General features: G+C 52.9%; 7 protein-coding genes across 7 annotated transcripts; 3 read left to right on the top strand and 4 right to left on the bottom strand.

Annotated features, from left to right (window-relative positions):
- Positions 1-538: 538 nt before the first annotated feature.
- On the bottom strand, positions 539-2,276 carry CTHT_0009610 (uncharacterized protein; the record flags this gene model as incomplete). Its single annotated transcript, XM_006691422.1, has 3 exons — positions 539-1,887; positions 1,959-2,131; positions 2,260-2,276. 3 exons carry the CDS (start codon positions 2,274-2,276, stop codon positions 539-541), a joined length of 1,539 nt encoding a protein of 512 aa, XP_006691485.1.
- A 351-nt stretch (positions 2,277-2,627) lies between these two features.
- On the top strand, positions 2,628-3,793 carry CTHT_0009620 (uncharacterized protein; the record flags this gene model as incomplete). Its single annotated transcript, XM_006691423.1, has 2 exons — positions 2,628-3,055; positions 3,118-3,793. 2 exons carry the CDS (start codon positions 2,628-2,630, stop codon positions 3,791-3,793), a joined length of 1,104 nt encoding a protein of 367 aa, XP_006691486.1.
- A 403-nt stretch (positions 3,794-4,196) lies between these two features.
- CTHT_0009630 (putative golgi snare protein) lies at positions 4,197-5,003 on the bottom strand (the record flags this gene model as incomplete). Its single annotated transcript, XM_006691424.1, has 3 exons — positions 4,197-4,700; positions 4,777-4,869; positions 4,938-5,003. The coding sequence occupies 3 exons, from the start codon at positions 5,001-5,003 to the stop codon at positions 4,197-4,199; spliced, it is 663 nt and encodes a 220-aa protein (XP_006691487.1).
- Positions 5,004-5,963: 960 nt separating this feature from the next.
- CTHT_0009640 (60S ribosomal protein eL6) lies at positions 5,964-6,919 on the bottom strand (the record flags this gene model as incomplete). Its single annotated transcript, XM_006691425.1, has 3 exons — positions 5,964-6,116; positions 6,184-6,519; positions 6,806-6,919. The coding sequence occupies 3 exons, from the start codon at positions 6,917-6,919 to the stop codon at positions 5,964-5,966; spliced, it is 603 nt and encodes a 200-aa protein (XP_006691488.1).
- Positions 6,920-7,289: 370 nt separating this feature from the next.
- Positions 7,290-11,486, top strand: CTHT_0009650 (ribosomal protein L35-like protein; the record flags this gene model as incomplete). The annotated part of the gene is made up of 11 exons (XM_006691426.1): positions 7,290-7,292; positions 7,445-7,587; positions 7,705-7,930; positions 8,014-8,018; positions 8,537-8,622; positions 8,710-8,728; positions 8,818-9,038; positions 9,168-9,191; positions 9,294-9,968; positions 10,025-11,159; positions 11,216-11,486. The coding sequence occupies 11 exons, from the start codon at positions 7,290-7,292 to the stop codon at positions 11,484-11,486; spliced, it is 2,808 nt and encodes a 935-aa protein (XP_006691489.1).
- An 802-nt stretch (positions 11,487-12,288) lies between these two features.
- On the top strand, positions 12,289-14,535 carry CTHT_0009660 (uncharacterized protein; the record flags this gene model as incomplete). The annotated part of the gene is made up of 2 exons (XM_006691427.1): positions 12,289-12,302; positions 12,405-14,535. The coding sequence occupies 2 exons, from the start codon at positions 12,289-12,291 to the stop codon at positions 14,533-14,535; spliced, it is 2,145 nt and encodes a 714-aa protein (XP_006691490.1).
- Positions 14,536-15,581: 1,046 nt separating this feature from the next.
- CTHT_0009670 (uncharacterized protein) lies at positions 15,582-19,543 on the bottom strand (the record flags this gene model as incomplete). Its single annotated transcript, XM_006691428.1, has 3 exons — positions 15,582-18,326; positions 18,392-18,721; positions 18,833-19,543. The coding sequence occupies 3 exons, from the start codon at positions 19,541-19,543 to the stop codon at positions 15,582-15,584; spliced, it is 3,786 nt and encodes a 1,261-aa protein (XP_006691491.1).
- Between the last annotated feature and the right edge of the window lie 3,590 nt (positions 19,544-23,133).

A 23,133-nucleotide genomic window follows, 5' to 3' on the forward strand; every position in this document is an offset into this window, starting at 1 on the left:
GGGTCTGGAACAGCGTGGGAGTACCTGTGATGTGCCTCGGAGGATCACACTAGTATATGCAGCAAGATATCAGCATGGACAACAACAGAACACAGTAGAAGCAATCACAGAAGACGGACATGGCGTTGGCCGCGGAAAATCGGAGCGTCGGTGCACTGGTTTTCCTAAGATGTACGTATCCAAACGTCTCCATCACTGGCCTTACAACAGCAACCGATTCGCTCGTCCAAGTTTTGCTAGTGTAAATGCCACAACAAATGGGTATTTCTAACATTGTCATCACCGCATGCCTGCTTTGCTTTCGACCGTGCTTCCTGTTTGTCTTCTACCATTTCCCACAACCAGGTTGGTACACTCGCGGGCGTCAATTGGGCGAAGGGACGGGGAGAGACAATCGAGAGGCTGAGCCGGGTCCTCGCAGACCTGTAGACCTCCTTATCACAGTTGTCCTCTGAACCGCCTACCTTCCCTCATTGTTTCTCCAAGTCCCAACTGCGTTCTCAGCTCAGCCACAATGATATTGATCAGAAGGCTGACGTCATCGAAGGTGCATCACCATAACATCCGGTTCCTCGACAATCGACCTCACGACCTCCGCCGCGCGGGCCATTGTCGCACCGTCAATGACCCTATGGTCTGCACTCCAACTGAAGTTGCAGATCTGCTTCTTGACGACCTTGTCCTCCTCTCCAGGGACCGTCGAGAAGGCCGGGACGGTGCGCATGCGTCCGATGCCGAGGATGGCCACCTCGCGCTCGACAATGACGGGGGACAGATAGGTGCCGCCAATGTTGCCAATGTTGCTGACAGTGATTGTGCCTCCAGACATGTCTTGCGGCGTGAGCTTTCCGGCCATAGCCAGGCTCTGCAGCCGCGCTAACTCAGACGCGATGCCCAAGATATTGAGGTTGCCTACGTTCTTGATGACAGGGACAAGCAAGCCTGAAGGCGTGTCCATAGCCACACCAATGTTGTGTTGGCTGCGGTGGATCAGCATTGGCTTGCCATTGCCGTTCTCCGGTATCTCGACGCGGGCATTAAGAATTGGGTATTGGTAGAGCGCCATGGATACGGCTTTGATGATGAAAGGGAGATAAGTCAGCTTGACGGACTGGCCGTCGTTGATGCCATGCTTGGAGAGGACATTATTTAGCCGTGAGCGAAGATCGACGAGCTTAGTAAAGTCGACTTCGTCGGCATAGAGGAAGTGCGGTATGCTGAGGGAGCGGGTCATGGTCTTGAACATCATCTCCTGTGTCCTGGTTAAGGGAACTGGCGTCTCCTGCTGTGACCCAGCAGTGGACCCTTCTACCGGCGATGTTATGCTGGACGGGGTTGGGCTGCTTGCTGTTGGCTGGGTGGCCGGCGCTTGCTTGGCTGCGGCCTCTCTCCTCTCAACGAACCGATAGATGTCTTCCTTGAGCACTCGCCCATCTTTCCCTGTGCCATCTACTTCTGCGATGTCCACACCCAACTGCTTTGACAGGTGTCTCACCGCAGGGGTCGCGAGTGTGGCACACTTCCCTTTGGACTTTGATGGGCTGGTGGGCTCATTGGTAGCTGTAGCTACTTGCGCCTCTGCTGTCCCTTCAGCAGGAGGACGTACAGGTGCCTCTAGGGTTTTGTCCAGTGCTGGTGTTGAGTCTATCGGTACCGTGGCTGATGAGTCTTCTTTGACGACTCCGTCGACGATGTCAATATCAACGAATGGCTTCCCAACCTTGGCCATCTCCCCGGCCTCGTAGTATAGCTTCTTGACCACACCGGCAAATCTGCTTGTGATTTCGACGGATGCTTTATCACTTTGCACCTCGCATAACGGCTGGAACTCTTCGACACGAGCCCCGGGCTCGACGAACCACTGGATGATCTCACATTCCACGATGCCTAGGGAAGAGGAGCAACCAGCGTTAGCCAGAAGCAACGAGATCATACTCAAGAAATAATCCATTACGTACCCTCTCCAATATCTGCAAGCAATACCGGCTTCACGACTTGCAACGTTCTTGACGCATGGAATGCTTGGGCAGAGAGCGGTGAGAGGACAGACAACGGTGTTGTTGATGTTGGCGCAGCGGCCCGCCGAGCAAGGCCTCTGACGACGCGCCATTGCTGGCGTAGAACGCGCGAACTGTTGTTCAAAAACATTCAGACGATTACGCAAAGATACAGACGGTCTGAAGTTTGAAAATTGTATCACACCTTGCGGTTCAATTGATGTTGGTGCGGATGTCTTCAAAGAATGCTCTGGCCACTTACAAGAACCAAGAACGCATGGCTTGCTACGGCTTAATGGCCCCGGATGATGACGTCGGGACCGAGCAGCCAGGGGCACACCAGCCCCGCGGATAACCGAGCGCTAGCGTCCTTGTAGGGGTCTGGACAGGCGCTAACAGATGCGGGGAGCCAGGGCACTACCGCATGACGGATGAATGTGGGGCACTGAGCTGCCGCGCTGCGTGGGATTGGATCTGGAAGCCAGACGGGATCTGGGAAATTTCTTGGGATCGCAACTCCGCTGGCATTCGCCCGAGATAACGCTCACGAGATCACCCCGTCTCGGCTTCCTGCCCACTCGGACAGCCGTGTCATCCGCTTGCTCTTCCTTACCCTGCGCCTCGCCTACCATGCTCAGCCAGACAGGCCTTCGGACGGGTGCGCGGTCGGCGACCTGCCTGCTGTGCCAATGGCGCTCATTTAGCGCATCGTATCGTCGTCTTGTCGACGAAAAGCCCTCGACTACTACTCCTCCTCCTCCTCCTCCTTCTGCTCCGGTCTCTTCAGCCCCGAGCCCGGATCCCAAGGCCGCATTGGGGGCCACCGCGCCGGTCAATGCCCCGGGAGCTGCCCCCGTGCCGGAGGGGCCACTCGCCCATGCCCCCCGAGCCTATGGCAAGGCTCTCAAGGAGTTTACTCCCACGCCGCTGGCAAGGCCAATTGGCATGAATTATCCGCCACAAGCTGGCGAGAACACAGGCGTCGACAAGCGTACTCTGAAGGAGCGCCACGCTGATTTCACCAATTATGAAAAGCATCTGCAACGCCGGGAATATCTGTGAGTGCACCAGCCCATCCCTTACATGTCAGACAACTCGAAGCTGACCATTTACTCCTTAGAAAATCTCAAATCTCCCGCCCGTACTTCCGTGACTGGCGGAATCTGCAATTTCACGAGGGCAAAACCTTCCTCGCTCCTCCTCGACCGTTTCGTGCCGATGTGTCCCTCTTTTTCCCCAACCTGCACGGCCGTACCTTGGCCAAAACCCCCGGGGCGAAGGCCGCTGATACGACACCCTTACTTGAAGGTCGCGCCTCGATTGTCTCTATCTTCAGCAGCATGTGGGCCGAGAATCAGGTGCGCTCCTTCATAGCCCCGGAAAATAATCCCGCTCTGCATGAAGTGCTGCGTGCCAATAAGGGGCGCGCCCAGCTTGTTCAGGTCAACGTGGAGGAGGATTGGATGAAGGCAATGCTCGTTCGTATGTTCTCGTGGTCGATTCGCAAGCGCATCCCCAAGGAAGACTGGGACAAGTACTTCCTGGTGCGCAAGGGTCTCACCGAGGAGATTCGCGAGTCGATCGGTGTTTTGAACAGGAAGGTCGGCTACACCTATCTCGTTGATCATGAGTGCAGGATACGCTGGGCAGGCAGCGGGCCAGCGCAGCCTGATGAGAAGGAAGGGCTGATCAAGGGGCTACAGAGGGTGCTGGAGGAGATGCGTAAGGAGGGCGTGGGCGAGCATTATGTGCGAAAGACGCTACTCAAGGCAAGAAGACCCGAGGAGAAAAAGTAGACGGAGGGTGGGATGAAGTCGAATTGTGCGTGATACCCCTTAGTTTTCGATGTATATTATGACCACTCATGTAACACTACCTCGGGACTCTCTGTACAACACAAGGCCTCGGTATAGACAGGTTGGGTTATTATCGAACATGCCTAATGGCTGACCATTCCACCATCATACATATTTACGATGCTGAGATGCCCTTTCTCCCAGACCTGAACGTTGCTCTTCTCATTGACGGCTTGTGAGAACCTCTGGATGTGGACACAAAATTGACCGCCCTGGCTGTAAATGACCCCAGACTCCCAAACACCAATCCCGCGCGATCGCCCCGAGTGATGAGCTGAAGATAGAAGAATAATAAAGGCTGATTTGTAAAACCACTCCATCCCATCGGTTCGTCCTCGGTCCTTCAAGATAGAAACCAAAATAGCAAAAAGCAAAACGCAATAAACGTCCCCATGATAATTCCGTCACGTCTTCTCTTTGCTGATATCCGCCCAATAATCGCGTTGATTCCGGGGACTTGACTTGCCGCGAGCGTGATACGGCGGTTGATATTGGCTAATCTCTCTCGCTGCAGCGCAAAACTGTCCTGTATCGCATACGCCTGGCTCAGCACGCTGTCGGCCACATCGTGGCTGCGGTCCAGCCGCGCTCGCTCCTCTAGCATGTACTCAGCCTCGGCAGCGGCAGGGTTCTCCGCGCGGTATCGCGAGATATCGTCGCGCACGCTGCCCAGCAGGTTGGCCCGATCACGAGCCTCTTGGAGCGTGCTGCGCAGCCGCGCGAGGTCGCGTCGATGGTCCGCCAGCTTATCGCGCAGCAGCGCCAGGTTGTTCTGCTTCAGCGCTGAGTACGCCAAGGTCGCTTCTGAGTCGAGCAGGCGGCCTAGCTGGGCGATGACCGTCTCCCTCTGCAATGCATTGTTAGTACTCTGTAGTGTTCTGATGCTTCCAGTGAAGACTTGCCTTGTCTAGCAACTCCTGGACTCTTGCTTCCGCAGCCTTCTCATCTTCTGTCGGCTTCGGGGGGATGTTCGACCGGTTCGAGAACTGCGAGTATGTCTGAAGGCACGCTTCGGTCTGTTCGGTTGTCCATTAGCACAACAGCATTCCACACCAACTCGTCAGCTACGGGGCTCTTCACTGACCTGCGCTTCTAGAGCCCGCGCTTGTTGCCTCAGCTGCGCCCAGCCCTGTCCTGCCGTTGTCGCCATGTTGCCTGCGATGACGAGGAACAAGGGGCCGCAACGGAAGCCAGCACCACCATCCGATCGCTGACGTCGCGTGGCGTTTGCGTTTTAGGTCCCTGGCGGTTCAGCAGGTTCCACTTTTGCTGCCGCAAGCGCTCACGCGCCCTGACCGGATCCGCTGCCAGTGTGAAGTGTAACAGGTGGCATGCAATGTGGGGTAAGTCGCACGGTGAGAGTCTTGTACTGTGTGGCTTTGACACCACACAACGCCACAATATGTGACCGGACCATCAGGGTTGGGGTTAAGGTTCCTCGTAGGGAACTCGGCATCTTTCTGACCAGCAAACACAATGTACTCGCCAGTATTCTTAAAAAATCAACTTTTTATTTTGGAGAGGGGAGAGGGGATTCAAAGGAATTTTTTTACGCGTCAGAGCACCAGACCTATTATGCTTACTTTATTTTCTCGGAGAGTCTACAGGAGAGAAGGGCAAGGGCCTGAGAACCCTGCTCGAGGGTAGCAGCCTGACAAACAGCCGAGAAGGCTTAAGGGAGAGCTTCTCAAGCAGCTGGTAGGCAGTCCGACTATCTTCCACGTGTCTCATCAGCGGTAAACATGGGCATCCCATTTGAACGATCTGCAACTGCGAGATTATGAGCGTCTTGCCTGCTCCTCTCCATGGCGTCACTGGTCTCGCGTCAACACACCGGAATCAAATTCATTCCCGCTGTGCCCGGCCGTAGTCCTGTCCTGTCCAGTGCGTTCTCACGCATATCCCGTGTTTCACCCAGGAGTAACCCAGTTTGCTCTAAAGCCCGATTGTTGCTCATGGCTCCGATCCTCTGCAAAGTCCGGTGTTTTGGGATCTTTGATGACTGTAAACCCTCATTACAGACGCCGTAATGGACCGAGAACCGTCAAACGTCCAAATGCAACCGCAACCCACGCCGTCCACTGCCCGTCACTCCCAACTCGCCAACCCCTCAGAACTTCATCAGGTGGGGCTTGTCGCCCTTGCGCAGGCTAAACGAAGAGGCAAGGTAGCTGGCGAGCATGTCGACCTTCTTGATGTTGGCGATCAGGGCCTTATCGATGGCCTTCTGGTCAGCAGCACGAGTGCTAGAAACAGGCTTCTTCTGTAATCGTTGTCAGCTCTCCCATCTGCCTACTCCCCTACGGTCCAACTCCATAACAACTCCGTACCTGAGGCTTCTCCCCCTGCTTGAAGAAGGCCTCCTCGCTAGCCTTCTCCTTGGCCTTCTCGGCGGTGAAGTACTTGGGCTGAGCAACCTCATCGATCTTAGCCTGGTCGACACCAGTGAGGTCGACCTTGACTGATGTGGCGATCACATATCTGGCGTTCACGCGGCGGAGAGGAACACCGTTAATCTTGAAGGGGCCAGTAACGAGGAGGACACCCTGGTCGAGGCACTTGAGGAGAACAACGCGCTTGCCGCGGAACCGACCAGCGAGCAGGATCAGAACGGTACCGGGCTGGAGGGACTTGCGAGGAGTCCAAGGGCGGACGGCCTTGCGGACCTGTAAAGAAAACAAAGTTAGAACCGACCTATTTAAACAAGTTTGTCGTGTCGTTTTGTCCTCCTAAAGAAGTATTTCCAACACAACTGCCAACCAATTCCCCAGCAAGCCACTCGCTCAAACACATTGTTTTCTTCTAAGTGCTCCCCGACATCTCTGCCTGCATGTCCGACCATGCAACACCCCAAACTGTTGAATTGCACCCCATTTCAACCATATATTCTCCAATTCACATTTCCTCGCAACATTCCGTGTAAATATCAAGAATGCATGTGTTTTGACGTACCTTCTTGGGCTGGGCCTCATCCTCAGCAGGGTACCACTTCTGGGCCTTCTCAGACGGGGCGGGCACCGTCCGAGTCCCCTTGCCAAAGGTCTTTGTCGTGGGAGCAGCCGACATCTTGAGCGCTTTGGCTGTGTGGTGGGTTAGTAAATTCGTTGGTTGGTCGTCAACGTTGTCTTGCTGCTGCTCGAGATTTTGAAATGAGCGAGGGACTCCGGTTGTGCGCAAGTTCGAAAAGCACCAAACCCCAAGCTAACCTTTTTTGGAATGTGCCAAGGCTGCTGGGGTGCCACAATGAGGTGCACGGACCAGGTTTCGGCTGTAGGGTTTTCCGCCCTGCCTACCATTTTGAGCATCCACAGGTCCAAGATTTTGTTGATTGAGAGCCCGAGGAGAGGCTGTTCCCTTCCAACGACCCGAAGACCCCGTCGCTGTCAAAGGATTCGTCGCCCATCGCCCATTTGACTCGACACCGACATCTTTCACAATGGTAAGTATACAACGGCGCCTTTTTGTCGACATGTCTCGTTACCATCACCAAAGTGTCCTGCATTGTCAGGTCTCGGTGCATTGATCCTCCCCTTCGAGTTCAAGCCCAAATCTTGCAGTCTTTGTGCAGTGGCTGACTGTTATATTTCAAAGTCTTCCAACGGCAAGGTCAAGGCGGGCCAATTATGGTCTAAGAATAAGGAGGAGCTCACCAAGATTCTTGGTGAGCTCAAGACGGAGCTGAGCCAGCTTCGCATCCAGAAGATCTCCTCCTCGGGCGCCAAGCTCAACAAGATGTACGTCGATTCGATGTTCGCCGCGGAACGATGAACACCAGAGGTGGTTTGAGGTGGAAAATGGAGACATGGGTTAGGGATGGACTTGGCTGACAAGTTCGATTTTGCTCGCGATAGCCACGACCTCCGGAAGTCGATCGCCCGTGTTCTGACCGTCATCAACGCCAAGCAACGCGCTCAGCTCCGCCTGTTCTACAAGAACAAGAAGTACCTGCCTCTCGACCTCCGGCCCAAGCTGACCCGCGCTCTCCGTCGCCGTCTGTCTAAGGAGGACGCCTCGCGGGTTCTTGAGAAGACTAAGAAGCGCCTGACTCACTTCCCCCAGCGGAAGTATGCTGTTAAGGTACGCAGAATCTGTGGAAGACAGCTTTCGCGGCCAAACATGTTGTGTATGATGAACGAGGAAATGCTGACTTCGGTAACTAGGCTGCGTAAGGGTTTTTTTTCATCATGGGTAATGGATTGGTCGTATCTGGGGATTTGGCGGCGCGGGTCTAAAAGATTTGGCACTCAACGCATGCATCATCCCAGGGAATCTTGCTTTCAGGGTTTTGGGGTGTTTAAAATGAGGTCAATGAATTCTCGGAGCGGCCAGGTACCTATAACCGCTGCCCGAATGAAAAAGCTCTACGCTGAACACCCATCTTCGACCAACCCTATCGGTGATTTTCCTGGGGATTTGGGTGCTAGATGCGCTTGTGGATACCTGGGCTCTGACGCGGTTCAATTTAGCCCAGTTGTAGACAGGGAGTTTTGGCCCATCTTTTACAGTATACCCCCACCAGACATGACTATGAACAATTGCCCGATACAACGATGGTGATTTGATCCAATGCGTGCCCCGAAGAATGATGAAGGCTGGATGTGCCCGCAATAGCTTCTAAGGGTACCATGCTCAATTGGCAGATCTGTGCATTTCAAACAAATGCATTTTGCACAAAACTCATAGGACTTACAGCGAAGGACCGGCACTGTCTATCTACCACTCTCACCAGCGTGAAGCGCGGTGCAGTCTTGTCCAGTGCTGCACGTTTGGTATGGAGACCCCACGTTTGAGCGATCGAAATCGAGTCTCAACCAGCGTTGGAGCTAGGCGACGCTAACTTTCTGACCGCCCGGCAGAACCTGAGCTGCGGGAAAGGTGGGTCTCTGGCTCCAATCAGTGGCGCCAAGACATGACCCCTGGGCGATGATGCAGAAGCTCCAGACTGTCCTCTCCGTTTCCAACAGCTTGCTTCTCTTGCCCGTCGCAGCCTCCCTCAAGGGCCCAAACTTCACCAGGCGAGAGAGGCAGCACCGCAACCCATCAGAGGCCACCATGTCGGCCGCCGAACCGCTCAAGCTCCTCGCAAGTGCGGGGAAAGGGAAAAGCACTCGTAGTGTGTTGCGAGTTGCCATCCTTGTTCTTATTGCCGGCGCTGCTGTTGCCAGTCGCTTGTTCTCTGTGATCCGTACGTGTCCCTTCGTTTCTCCAGGACAACCCGGCCAACTACGGATCCTTCACGTCGCTGGCTGTGTTTTTGTGCTGAATGTACTGACTTCGGTTCTATGGATGTGGTGCTAATAGCTTCTGAATGTAGGATTCGAGAGCATCATCCACGAATGTGTGTAGTACCTAAAACTTCTGCCTTCCCGCAGTCTCAAGTCTCGATCAATTGCCCCTCTCATGCACTACATATGATGCTGACAGCCATGTTCCTGGACAGTCGATCCATGGTTTAACTTCCGAGCAACCAAGTATCTCGTCGCGAATGGCTTCTACAAGTTCTGGGACTGGTTTGACGACCGCACATGGCACCCCCTTGGCCGCGTTACCGGTGGCACCCTCTATCCCGGCCTGATGGTCACCAGTGGTGTCATCTATCACCTTCTCCGATTCCTCACTGTTCCCGTCGATATTCGGAACATCTGCGTCCTGCTCGCACCTGGATTCTCCGGTCTAACTGCCATTGCCGCCTACCTGCTTACCAATGAAATGACGACTTCCCCTTCGGCCGGTCTTCTCGCTGCTGCATTCATGGGTATTGCGCCTGGCTACATCTCACGTTCGGTCGCAGGCAGCTATGACAACGAGGCAATTGCCATCTTTCTGCTCGTCTTTACTTTCTTCCTTTGGATTAAGGCGCTCAAGCAGGGCTCCATGCTCTGGGGTGCTCTCTGCGCCCTCTTCTATGGTTACATGGTGGCCTCCTGGGGAGGTTACGCATTCATTACTTGTCTCCTGCCCCTTCACTCCTTCGTTCTAATTTGCATGGGCCGTTACAGTACCCGGCTCTATGTTGCGTACACCACTTGGTACGCTCTGGGTACTCTGGCCAGCATGCAGATCCCCTTCGTTGGGTTCTTGCCTGTCAAGACCAGTGAGCACATGCCAGCCCTCGGTAGGTCCTCAGCTTGACAAGCCAATATAGTCAAAACAATATGCTGATCTTGCTAGGAATCTTTGGTTTTTTGCAGCTGCTGGCTTTCTTGGACTATGTCCGGTCAACCATCTCCAGTCGACAGTTCCAAACCTTCTTGTGGCTGTTTGCTGGCGGCATCTTCGGCCTTGGTCTCCTTGGCTTGGTCATTGCCACCAGCGCCGGGCTGATTGCCCCCTGGAGCGGCCGTTTCTACTCACTTTGGGATACAGGTTATGCCAAAATCCACATCCCCATCATCGCATCAGTGTCGGAGCATCAGCCTACTGCCTGGCCAGCGTTCTTCTTTGACCTCAACATGCTGGTTTGGCTCTTTCCTGTCGGCGTCTATCTCTGCTTCCAGCAGCTTGGCGATGAGCATGTCTTCATCATCGTTTATGCGTTGTTTGGTAGCTACTTCGCCGGTGTCATGGTTCGTCTCATGCTCACGCTCACTCCTGTGGTGTGTGTTGCTGCTGCGATTGCTTTCTCGTCTCTTCTTGATACCTATCTCAACCTTAAGACTCCCAACCCTGGGCAGGCACAAGCCACTGAGGATGCCGGTAAGAAGAAGTCGGGGCTTAAGGCAGCAAGCAAGCCTGCTGTGGGCGTTTATGCGCTGTGGGGCAAGACAATGATGATCAGCGGTCTGACCATCTACCTGTTGCTCTTCGTCTTGCACTGCACATGGGTTACGTCTAACGCATATTCATCTCCCTCGGTCGTCCTAGCAAGCAGGCTCCCTGATGGCAGCCAACACATCATCGATGACTATCGTGAGGCGTACCAGTGGCTGCGACAGAATACCCGCGAGGACGCCAAGATCATGTCGTGGTGGGATTACGGTTACCAGATTGGAGGCATGGCTGACCGCCCGACTCTGGTTGATAACAATACGTGGAACAACACTCATATCGCAACGGTTGGCAAGGCAATGGCTTCGCGTGAGGAAGTCAGTTATCCGATCATGCGCCAGCATGAGGTTGACTACGTTCTGGTCGTCTTTGGTGGTCTCCTCGGCTACTCTGGCGATGATATCAACAAATTCCTCTGGATGGTCCGCATTGCTGAGGGCATCTGGCCTGATGAAGTCAGCGAGCGTGCCTTCTTCACTCCTCGTGGCGAGTACCGCGTCGATGCCGAGGCCACTGATACCATGAAGAATAGTTTAATGTAAGGCTTTCTGCAAGAACCACATAACCAATTGTGTATGCTAACTGAATCCACAGGTACAAGATGTGCTACTACAACTACAACAATCTCTTCCCACCAGGGCAGGCTGTCGATCGTATGAGAGGCGTACGCTTGCCCGAAGTCGGGCCTACTCTGAACACTCTGGAGGAGGCCTTCACCAGTGAGAACTGGATTATCCGCATCTACAAAGTTAAGGACCTCGACAACCTTGGGCGTGATCATGCATCGGCGGCTGCGTTTGAACGTGGGCACAAGAAGAAGAAGGCTACGAAAAAGCGTGGTCCCCGGGTGCTCCGGGTTGAATAGGAGATTGAAGGAATTGGTCATGGAAAGGGCGTGGTGTATAAAAGAGTATGTTAGATCTCTCTTTGTTTGGTTCTATGTAGAATGGTTAAAGATAGTTTTGAGTTCTTTCCCTGAGTTGACACTGAGAGCACTCTAAGGTCAAACGAAACTTAGGTCCTTGAGCTGATATATGGTTCCTGCCATTGTCTTCTGGTAAGTCCCTACACCTGGGCCAAAACTTGCCCACAAAGATTAAGATGCGTCAAGGATGCGTACACTTACCGAACACACCAACCTTCTTCTCGACTTTCTCTTGCCATACTCCATTTTGGAATACCACAAAATCTCCTGCAAAAAAAAATCAGAAAAATCTCCGAGGCCAGCAACAAACCATACAGCCCAGATTTCTGGACCATAATCATATATTTCGATCTCCAGATTGCTGAGGCTTCCTTAATCTTTCCCATCTCTTTACACCACTTGATTCTTTTCTGATTGTATCTCTTTTTAGACACACCCAGCTGTTCGCCTTGAAAGCGCAAGAGTGCGATCTCGGCACCAAGGTGTGCTGATTGTGACATTGCCCTAATCCGAAATCATAGCGGAGGGCAATTAACCCCAATGGTTTGCCTTGAGTCGCCGCAGACTAACTTTTTTCCCTTTTGTTTTATTTATTTAACCTTTCCTCCTTATCCTCTTCTGTCGGTCCCGATCCGTCTAGGTTATCCCTTTGTTTCCACTCATTCGTTCACCTTGCCTTTCCTTGTCTTTTTTTGACCCAACTACGTAATTACGGCCAGAAAGGCTGAGCTGATCTTGCAAAATGTACTTCCGGCTGTAAGTTCTATCCGTGTTTTAATCTTCGTCATGTTCGGTAGTCTACACTGCAATGGAAGTCGGTTGTTGGGTATCAACACAGGCATTAACTGGAAATCTTAGGACTAAGGAATTCCATTGCACCTCAGAGGATGAGAAAGGTTTCTCCCGCCCCTCCAATGGGGGTAAGGGAAGGAAAGGATATCACCTCATCTTCGCCTTCGAAGTGAGCTCCAACGGCAAGCGCTCTGGCAAAAAATCCCAATCAGAGCGAAGAGATGCTGTCGAGAGGAAGGAGAGGACCGACGATAGCTATGAGCGGAAACATGTTTGCTTCGTCTGTGGGAAATCTCGCTCTCATTCTTTTCACAAGCTCTATCCGATTCGGTCTGATAGAGATCTCATACAGAGTCTCTGTCGCCGTTGTCGCCGCGACAGGAAATTGCGAATTGAGGAGCGAGCTCAAAACGGCGCCCGTCAGTGCGGACGGATCACAAGACTTCAAGTCCATGTCGACGACAAACAGTGGTGTGCCAAGTGCGGTGTGCTGCGATCGAACCGCTACCATGAGATGTACAAGTCAGGTCGCCTTCCCCCTTTCTCTGAATACTGTGGGAACTGTACTGCCATAGACGTCCAGAGAGGCCGGCAAAAGTTGGTTCGATTGTACCTCGAGACCCTGGACCAAGAGCGCGTTATGCGATTTCAGTATGACTTGGATCGCAGCGATGGTTCGCATTGCGGTACGTCAACCGCCCAGAGGTCTCACCTACTTGAAAGCAAAACAGAGTTCGTTCAAGGTCAGGCTCGCTCTATCACTCCTTCGGCTACGACTACTAGCCTTCCGAGCAATAGTTGCATTTGGGACAACCTTGCACAATATGAGGAAGTCAAGGTCCGGGTTCGTCTCTCCGAGTTTGAGGAAGAGAGAGATATCCGTTCTCCAGTCAAGGACGACCAGCAGAAGTCGCTCTGCTCATTTTCAAATACCTCAAACATTGTGAGCAAGAAGCCCGAGAATAATGGTCACGAGCATATGTCAACTCTGAGAAATTATCATACGGACCTGGAAGGCACTTGTAATCACACCAACAAAAAGAGGAACAAGATCCAGGATACAAGTCACTCGAAGCAGGCTACTAAGGAACACAAGCTCGATGCTTCTTCTGCCAAGCCTTTGGACAATGATTATAACCGTTCTGATCGTTGCTACAGTGAGAAGGCTTCAACTGTTGCAGAGTTGGAGCTTCACCAGGAGCAAGTCTTGAAGCTGCCTGGAGAGTTCCTGGATAGGAATGAAATTGCGTATGCTCCTGTTAAGGGGTCTCAAAAGAAGGAGGACCAGAGGGATACGCTTCCTCCTAAGTCCAGAGCACAACCCCAGATCGGGCCTGAATCCAAAGACAGGCCCAAGCACGCTACCAACCCCAAGCCCAAGGTCATGGGACTCTCGGACATGTACTGGGCATCGGAGCAAGGCAAGGCCGAAAAAGCTTTTATTGAGGCTGGTGGCCTTCAATTTGCATATTCCTCTTTCCCATCCATGCAGGCCTTCACTGCGGACAACGAGACTGGCTCCTATGACTTATATGGTCAATATAACAACGAGAGAAGCGTCTGGACAACCTATGACACAACTTGCATGCCAGACTCCCACCTTAATTCTGATTCTTACTGTAACAAGGATTTGAATCCTGAGCTTGACGATGGCGAGACTCGTCGGTCGAAGCGCAAGCAGAGGAAGCCTAAAGGGAAGAAGGATAAGCGAGTGTCTCGAGAGGAGGAGCAGGAGAAGCTGAATTTTTTTTTCAAGAACAAGATTAACGAGGAGAGTGAGTACGAACCGCCCCGGTGTTGGACCTCTTCAGATGACGACTTCTCCAATTCCGCTCCCAACGCTGCCCCTATTCCCGCCGACACTATCGGCACTGGGTCCAGTTCTTACTATTACCCTCATCCAGAGGATGATTTCGCGTTCAGCCAGTACTACTACTACTACCACCAGTATTACGCTACAGACGGCGGCCACTACAACCACAACAACGCCACACTTGCTGCAGGTGCGACCGGCTTCTCTTCAGCTGCTGCCTCTTCCCCGACTTATTATGCGACTTATGGGTTTGACGGCGACGCCGGGAAGGAGGCTGCTGATTTGCAGGACCGTATCTGGGAGATTACCTCGGACGAAGAGGACGAAATTGAGCGAGCCCGTGCGAACTTGCTGGCTCACAAGGCCCGACCCAGTATTAGCTGAGGAACTTGAGCTGCTTCTTGCCATTACAGCTCGCATTGTGATGACAGAGCGTTTTCCGGCAGAGAGCGAAGTTTGCAAGTTCGATTTCGCTTACTATTTCGTCCTCCTTGAACCGGCACGCCATGTCATGGGCCTGCTGCTTTGACCATTGGGCAAACCCTTGGAGCAAGCAGACTTGCTCTTTGTTGCCTGATGCTGAGCGCCTTGTTTTTTCTTGATTTTGTTTTTTCTCCTTTCAAGTACTGTTGACCGTCTTTCGGGCTAGTAATATTGCTGGCTGCTATCATGCTCAGGCTATTCCGAACAAGGGGAGGAAAACAGTCCAATATGGGGTCAGTCTTATCAGCTCGATGCTCGTTTCAGAGCTTACCTTTCGGAAGGAGTCATCTTCAGAAGATTCAAGTTGGCATGTTTCTGCCTTTGCTTGCACGATTGTTTCATTCACTTTGTTCTTTCAAGTCAAAACGAAACGAACCGAACCTGAAGTAATTTTAAAGGGGCGTGTTCATGGCCAACTGCCTCTCGCAGCAGATCAGCCATTGCAAGTTCCCCTCTTAAGGGTGCGGAAACAGGCTCACTCAAATAGGTAGCAAACCAGTGGGCTCTACAACTTAGCTAATAAACACCTGATTTTTCTGTCTGCTGAAGGATGGAAAGGGGAGGTATCTAACATGGACCCAAAACACACTTGCAGTGTATGGCTGGTATATGCACAAACGCCCAGATAAAAAAAACATCTGTATGCCTTTCCTTCACCCTGATCGTTAAACAAGTTCACCTAAAGACATAATTCCCAAGCCAAAACCGCCCAGAAGATACAGAGCCTAAATAACTCCATAAACCCGTACATATCCCATCGCGTCAAATCCTAAGATAAATTAGCCTGCCGCGAGGCAGATAAAAGAGAGTCCAGAACCGAAATAAACCGCCTCAGAATACAGCCTCAGGCACCACTCGTATAGACCACAGCACAAATGACCATATCCCCCTCTTGAGCGGACCAGACGACCGGAAATCATGAAATGAGGTAGGAAACTGAACGCTGCTCAACCTCCTCTGGCAGCCCTCAGCAAGTCCGACGCTGTAGGAGGGGAGGTATGACGGAGTGCCGGCACAGTCCGATTATACGACGAATACCCCCCAGCAACAGAAGAGGACCCTTCACCATTTGCAGCAGCAGCGGCGGCGCTGCAGATCGTCAGGCCCACGCCAACAGGCGGGCTGTGACGACGATGTGGGTTAACACCCAGGGCACGACAAGCCTCCTGGCGACGCACTTCGAAGTCGCGGGAACGCTGGCGCTCGGCATCGATGTGGGCTAGCCGGACCTCCAGGTCGTGATTGGCTTCCTCCATCTTGAGGTCGTGCTCGCTCAAGCCGCGCATCTTACGTTCAGCGCGGTAGCACACCTCGTCGAGCTGCTGGGCGATGTCGTCGGCGACGAGGCACGGGCGGTTGACGCTCGCCGAGCCGCGCGGCTTTGAGCTGCCGCCCCAGCCGCACCAGAAGATGAGCTCGGTGCGCGTGAGGCCGTCGGCGGTTTGCCAGACGGTGATACGGTCGCCGTCGTGCAGGCGCATCCAGTATCGGCAGGCATCGTCGGTCGCCTTGGGATTCCAAGACGGGAGGGGAACGCCGTTGATCGAGATGCCCTGCGTTGCCTTGGTAGCGATGTAGAAATACAGAGACTCTTCATCCTCGCCTTGGCGGTTCCACGGGCGGAAGTTCTTCACTGGGTCGAAGCCGGGCTTCCAGAGGAGGATCTTCAACGCGTTCTTGGGCACTTTCCCTTCAGTTCGGGGGATGTAGGAGCGAGTGTTGCTCATGGCCCTACCCCATGATATCATGGCTTCGGTGATCAGCACCGAAATGCCCTGGATGGCGGAGACAGCCGCTGACTGAAGGCATGCGATCACAGGCCGGCCAGGTTCCGAGAATATGGGCATGGGAGGGCGAATATCTTGGCACCGCTGCGTATCTGGCACATCATCAGAGATGCCATTCCGGCCAGCCGTTGGCGGGAGCCTGAGGTCATCCAAGGGGCGGCGGGGTACCCTTGACTTATCTCCAACACGCTCACGGTTCGTGGGCGGGAAGTACTTAACGGCAAGGCTCCAAAGGGGAGTTTTACCTGGGCCAAACTCCTCATTCCTTGCTGCTGCTGCCATATTGAAAGCGTCAAACTGCAGCTGGGTCATTTCTGGGTAGTTAAGATGCCACGTCGATCTGTCCCGGGCCGACCAGAACGTAGATTTATGCACAGGATTATCGATCTGCCGACATGAGTGATTCCGGATGCATGGGACCTGAACAAGCAGTTCATACTCTCCCGGGGCCACTGGAAGGTCGAGGATGGCCGGGGGAGCGGCAGGTTGAGAGCGCAGCCTCTTGAGGGTACGCCGGGATTCCGTAGCTTGAGCCTCCCCTTCTTCACCAAGATCCGAGGGTGGCTTCCGTTTGCTTGAGGTTACGTCGCCGATGGAATGGGATGGGGCAGCTGAGGCGGCGCGTGACTTCATGTTGAGATTGCCGAGGATTGACTCAGCGCCGCCCAAACTTTGCGAGGCCACGTCAAAAGTCATGTTGTTGAGCTCCTCAACCGATCTGCTCTCGTTCGAGTTGATTGAACGAAGTGACCCACGTCGACTTCCCCCAGCACCCGGAGGAAGCCTTGAAGTCGGCTGACGAGGTGTGGAATCACTGTCAGACTCGAAGCTGTCTTTGATTTCGGCAGGACGCTCGAGAACTTCTGTTTCTCTTGATGACTCGGAGCTCGGAGCCGTCACAGGGAGGTTCAGTCGTTCTGCCCGAATGCCACCGGACGAGCCAACTGCGGAAGGGTTGACTTCACCAAATAGTCGACGTTGACGGCCGTTGGCAGGCCCGAGGGTTTGGTTTTCTTTTTCTGACTCACCCTCATCTTCATGGTCGGTCTGGCGGACGACCTCCTCGTCGTCCTCATCATTGATTTCATCATCGCTCGGAACCTGGAGCTCAACATCGTCGGCTCCTTCCGTCTCATTCGCATTATCTTCGAGGCTCAGCTGTGACGCGTTTGCGGGCAGCTCCTCATCTGCCACTTGATCAATAGGCGGAAGAGCCACACCCTCGAGCCATGGATGATTCAACAGCTCTGGAATCGTAGCTCGATTCTCAGGACGGCGATTCAGCATGCGCTTCAAGAAATCAATGCCTTCATTTGAGATGTTAGCCTGCTTGAGCGGCTCAACGTTCAACGGCTTCGTCATGATCTGATGCAGCAGTTCGGAGTGGCTTGCTCCATTTCTTGCAGGGAAAGGCGGTGTCTTCGTCAAGGCGTAAAACAAGACGCCGCCTAGAGACCACACATCGACCGCGTTGTGGTATCTCGGACCAGTGGCTGGGCGCAGCCGACGATTCCGGGGATGGCGCCGGCCATGGTTATCGTATTCGGCATATTCGGAGTAGACTTCAGGGGCACAATACAGAAGGGTGCCGCAGAAAGTCCGGAGGAAGGTCTGGTCGTTGTCGACCATCTTGGACAGGCCAAAGTCTGTCAGCTTCACGACGAAGGGGTCGAATGACTGGACAAGGATGTTGTCCGGCTTCACGTCGCGGTGAGTGATATTCATGCTGTGAAGATAGCCAAGGGCATCCAGCAGTTGCCTTGCCATAATCTTTGTAGCAGGTTCAGAGAGCGGGCCATGCTCAGCAATCAACTTGCCAAGGTCACCGCCGCCAACAAAGTCCATAATGATAATGAGCAGCCGGTCATCCCAGTCAAGGTGTTCGATGTAGTTCACGATGTGCGGCTTCAGAAATGTAAGCCCTGTCTGTGTCCATCCAGAAGAGTAGGAGACGAAGGTAGGTTGCTTACATGCTTGACTTTCTGCATGATTTTCATCTCATTCTCGACCTTCTGGTCCAAAACGCCGTTCTTCATGAACCTGCGCTTATCCAGCTCCTTGGCCGCATACGGATGACCAGTGAGCTTCAGCGTGACTTTGTAGACAGTGGCAAAAGCACCTCGGCCAATCTCGCACACCCGGTTGTACTTGTTAGATCCATTCCAGGGGCGCGGAATGGCCTCTGTGCGGAGGCGAGAGGGCTGTTTAACCGGCATGCCGTCAGCTTGTTCTCGACGAGCAACAACTTTGTTGACGTTGCGCTCTCCATTCTTCTGGGCTGCCGGCTTAAAAATGTCAACCTGGAGGGGTCCCAGTCAGTCAGTCGACAATGAATCAGGCTCGACCCAGCAAACACAATGCAGGACGGGAAGCAAGGGATGAAGGAAAGAAGGGGCAAACAGCACACATACACGACCCCCTGGCCCAGGCACAATTGTCTCGTTTGCCAGCCGTTCGCGCTGGGCCATGTACGCTTGCAAGTTGCGCTCGTAGGCCTCCTGACAGGCGCCATGACGGATGGGAATGCGGACAATGAAGACGAGGTCCATGCTGTCTTGGTGCATAAAGATTTGAATTTTGGAGCCGCTCTGCAGCGTCCGCTTTGTCTCCCTTGCCGGGCTGTCTTTCTTCTTTAGCAGAACCTCGTCGACCGAGGTTCCGTTTGTCGACAAGTCCTCCAGCATCAGCACGCCAAACTCGTTAAGATAGATGCGAAAGTGCACATTGCTCAGGCGACGGCGCGGGTCGTTGCGGAAACAAACATCACAGAGGGTGGGGTTGCGGCCAAAAGTAAATCCCTGGAGGGGATCCTTTACGGGCGTCGAGAATCTCAGGGCGATGTAGTGCTCGCCAAGGACAGGCTGTATACGGGCGATATCGCGCATGTCTTCCTCCAGGGCGTAGTCGAGGTCTAGCTGGCCGACATTTTCGCGCTCGACGATGCGGTTGGCGTTCTCGGTTGCGGCGATATTCCGCAGCTGCCGGCGGGCTGCTTCTGAGTATGGGAGCAGAAGACATATGATATCAGAGATGTCCTCGTCCGAGAACCCAGAATTCTGGCCACCCAGACGCCGTGGGTCGAGGGCATTTTCCTGGGTGGCCTGGCTGTTCTCCAGATCCATTGCGGCTGTCGTTGCAGTTACTGTTGCTGTTGTGAAGGAATTTACGAGACAGCTTCACGGCTTCACGGGATAGAAGCCCCAAACAATCAACAGTCAACAATCGACAACCGACGCTCAACAATTGTCAGTGTCGGCTCGTGGACGTCTTCTTGTGCCTCAGAGCTCCTGCGCCTGGCCTTGAAAGTTGTTCGCAGGCAGCAGGCCCTGCGCGCTGCTCTTCGGTGGTCGTCTAGGCGACCGTGGACGGGCACTGGCCGATAGTGGCGATTATAACAGGCGAAGAGCGTGGACAGGATGGCGCTCGCTGTCGCATCGGATCGCGTGGTATCTTTGTTTTATTTTTTCTAGGTTGTGTGTGGGAATCGGACGGCGCAAACGTACCTAGGCAGGCACAGAAAGTTCGTCGCGTCGGACCGCGCTGGGATGGGAGGTTGAGGATTGGATACAGAGCGGGTCGCCGAGTCACTACTTTGCTGAGGGGACGACGCGGCAGCCAGCCCCACCCGAGCTTGCAGATTGTGGGCACTCTACAGCTCAGAGATGGGGCCTGCAGGCTGGGGATTGGTGATGGCGGTTGGTTGCCAGGTGACAACAGCGAAACGGATGCCTTGCCGGCGACTAACCAGCGCCTGCCTGGGGCAACCTTCTCTCAATCGATGCTGCAGGCTGTCGCGTTCGCGTGAAGCCAGCGCGTTTTGGCGCGATTCATCTCCGGCTGCTTGCAGGTTCTCGTGCTGTAGGAGCACACTCGCAAACAAAATAAAAAAAAATAGGGAAAAAAAGGAAAAGAGAAGAAAATCAACAATGCTATGTACACTGTAATTTCGTATAAGCAAGCTGATGCATTCGTGTGGCAAGCAATGTAAGTAAGTTTTGAGTATCAATATATTCGGATTAGATAGAATGTTTGGTCCCTTCTATCACGCTGATCACCATTGCTCGGTCAAGTGCGGGACTGCGGGTGTGAACACCTAAAGACCATGAGATGGGCGGGGCCTGTGGCTTGTGTTACCCCAGGGTTCACCACGTTAGCGAACACACATGATGCAGGGACGTGTTCTCTCAGCCCATCCGCTTGGCCTCGTGGATCTCTAAAATCAGGGATTTGATAGGCCATTTGACAAGTACCGTGTCCGAGTTCTGTCGGACATGTTCATCTTTGCCCGAGATCTTGGTCATCGTGATCACGATTGTTCCTGATGTGATGGTGCTGTGGAGGAAGTTCTGGCGGGGCTCTCACCATGTAAGCACTTAGCTGAAGGAACTTGGCAAGCTGTTGGCTAGTGGACTTCAGCTGGGGAAATGAACCGTGATGTGACGGAAATTACCATTTCTCTGGCAACTGCTCTAAGTGTATGGGTAGCCTACGGAAAAGGCAAAATGGACTATTCAGCTGAGGGTAGTAAACACAAAACAGAGTGTTGCAAGTTTCCCAGAAACTATAACTTGATTTATAGGCCGCTGAAATTGTATGTGCCTATTTGCACAGTGCACTGTTGCTTAAAGTGGTCAATAACCACAGCCATCCTGCAACTTCAAACACTGATTGACATGATAGAGACATGTGTAGGAACAGCGCTCCGACAAATCAAGCACGTTTGGTCCAATGCCTTCGCTTAACTGATCTTGCTACAACGGTTGCGATTGGCTTGGCTTACCTACCTTGGCTTGAATCAAGACTAGTCACGATTGTATAGTCATAAGTGAGAGGGAGTTTGAGAAAAAAAAAGGAGGGAAGAACAGAGGAAGTATGAAAGACAGGGGGAATTGGAAACGAATAAATTTGAAGGCTCTAGTTTAGCTCCAACATATACACTCAGGAAGAGATCCATACGTAAAAAGGGTTGAATGATGCTGTTATTTGACGAAGGATTTCAGTATCGTGACATGATTGACAAACTTCTTGGTGGGATGATGGACAAGATCTGATTATATACCTAACCCACACAAGGAGGTAGGCACCTACCTAGGCAATTTGTATAAAAAAGCAATCCGCTATCCGTAGACACTTTAGAGTAGCATATGGTTAGCTTAATTTCGGTGATGCAAATTTTTCTCGGTTCGCTCATTGCGCGTCGTTCCACAACAGGGATTCTTCGATTGGCAGCCTTCTCGAAGCTTATGGTTTAAAATGAGAAGCAGGATAAATGACGTAACACGTGCCTGGTGCAAGGGCTGTGCGTAATTTTCGCGGCCCATCATAGGGCTGAACTTTTTCTTCGTACCTTAGGCATGCCGTGCTTACCCACCCGAGACTTGAATTGGCTTGTTGATCGCAACGTTCCTGTCTCATTCTTTGCACAGGTACATGTAGGAAATGCGGTGATATTCAGATAGGAAACATCATACAAAGTTTTGCACTCGGTTTCATCGTCCCTGGGGCTGTGCTTCTTTGTCCTCTGCAGCATCTTCGTGTCCACAATTACAGTCTCAAGAGAGGGGGTCGCCCGTGCAACTGCGATTCAACTTCGCCCTGCTCATTATACCCACAATAAGTTACATGTACACATACACAGTGAACCAGCCACTTTCTGGTTTATCACAATATTTTGTTTCACTATCAAGACGAGCACTGCCTGCCGATAGATTAACAGTGATCAAACTGCACGAACGGAACGATCAATCAGCGGAGCGCTCACCATGATGCCAAACCAACCGAAATATTAGTGCGGGGCAAGAAAAGTCTTGGCTCCAGGTCCCCACAATGCTTCAAAGCGATGTTGCGCTGGTCCGGTTTTCTGGACGTTCCGAGTTGGGAGCTGGAACTTGCAGCCAACCCAAGCCTTTACTGCCTTCACATCATCCAGCCACCAGGTTCTTCGTATCTGATCCCAGTACCTTTAGTGTACGCTCGAGCAATGCATCCGCTACCCAATGCAGAGTAACGGTTTTCACCATCCTGGCTACCTCAGCTGTTTGCTGCATACTCCTATCTTGAAACTGAGCTGTGCTCTCTGGCGGTTAGAGTACGAGTATGTAATCTTTGAAAAATCAGAGAAGCGCTCTGTCGATTTTCCACATCGGATTTTTTGCTGGACATCAGACCATACAGCCTAAGCTTGTATGGAGGGGTCAGAGTCGGTGAGTGTTGAAGATTCTGCATTGGAGATCCTGTAGTGCAAGCCCATATTTGGTTTCCAGATACTTCCATTGGCCAGCACAAGGTCAAAAGAGCGGAATTGTATTTATGTGAGGGCAATGCCAAGTGAAAGCCAGCAAAGAGGCACTGGATAGAAGCTTGTCACGCCTGGATGCGCTTACATACTCAAGTGAAGTGCAAAGCCAAGGGTCGAGTGGTGAGTGATCATTGATAGGTGACCAGATGCTGCCGCTGCAGCCTCGGGCGCCTCCCGCCATCCAAGTCCTCTCGCCGGGCAAGCATAATGGCCAATCGTCTGTCTGGGGCGCCACGTCCCTGATGTTGCGGCAACGTCAGCGGACCGCAGATACTTCGGCCAAATGTTACCCTGGATACTCTAGATAGACGTCTTGTATTTGACAGTGAAACAGTGGCAACAGATATAGCATCTTCCGGATGATCATATCAACCACCATCTCTTTCGTTCGCGGTGTTGTCAGGACAGCAACAG

Source organism: Thermochaetoides thermophila (genome assembly GCF_000221225.1).
Source record: "Thermochaetoides thermophila DSM 1495 unplaced genomic scaffold scf7180000011812, whole genome shotgun sequence".
Lineage (NCBI taxonomy): Eukaryota > Fungi > Ascomycota > Sordariomycetes > Sordariales > Chaetomiaceae > Thermochaetoides > Thermochaetoides thermophila.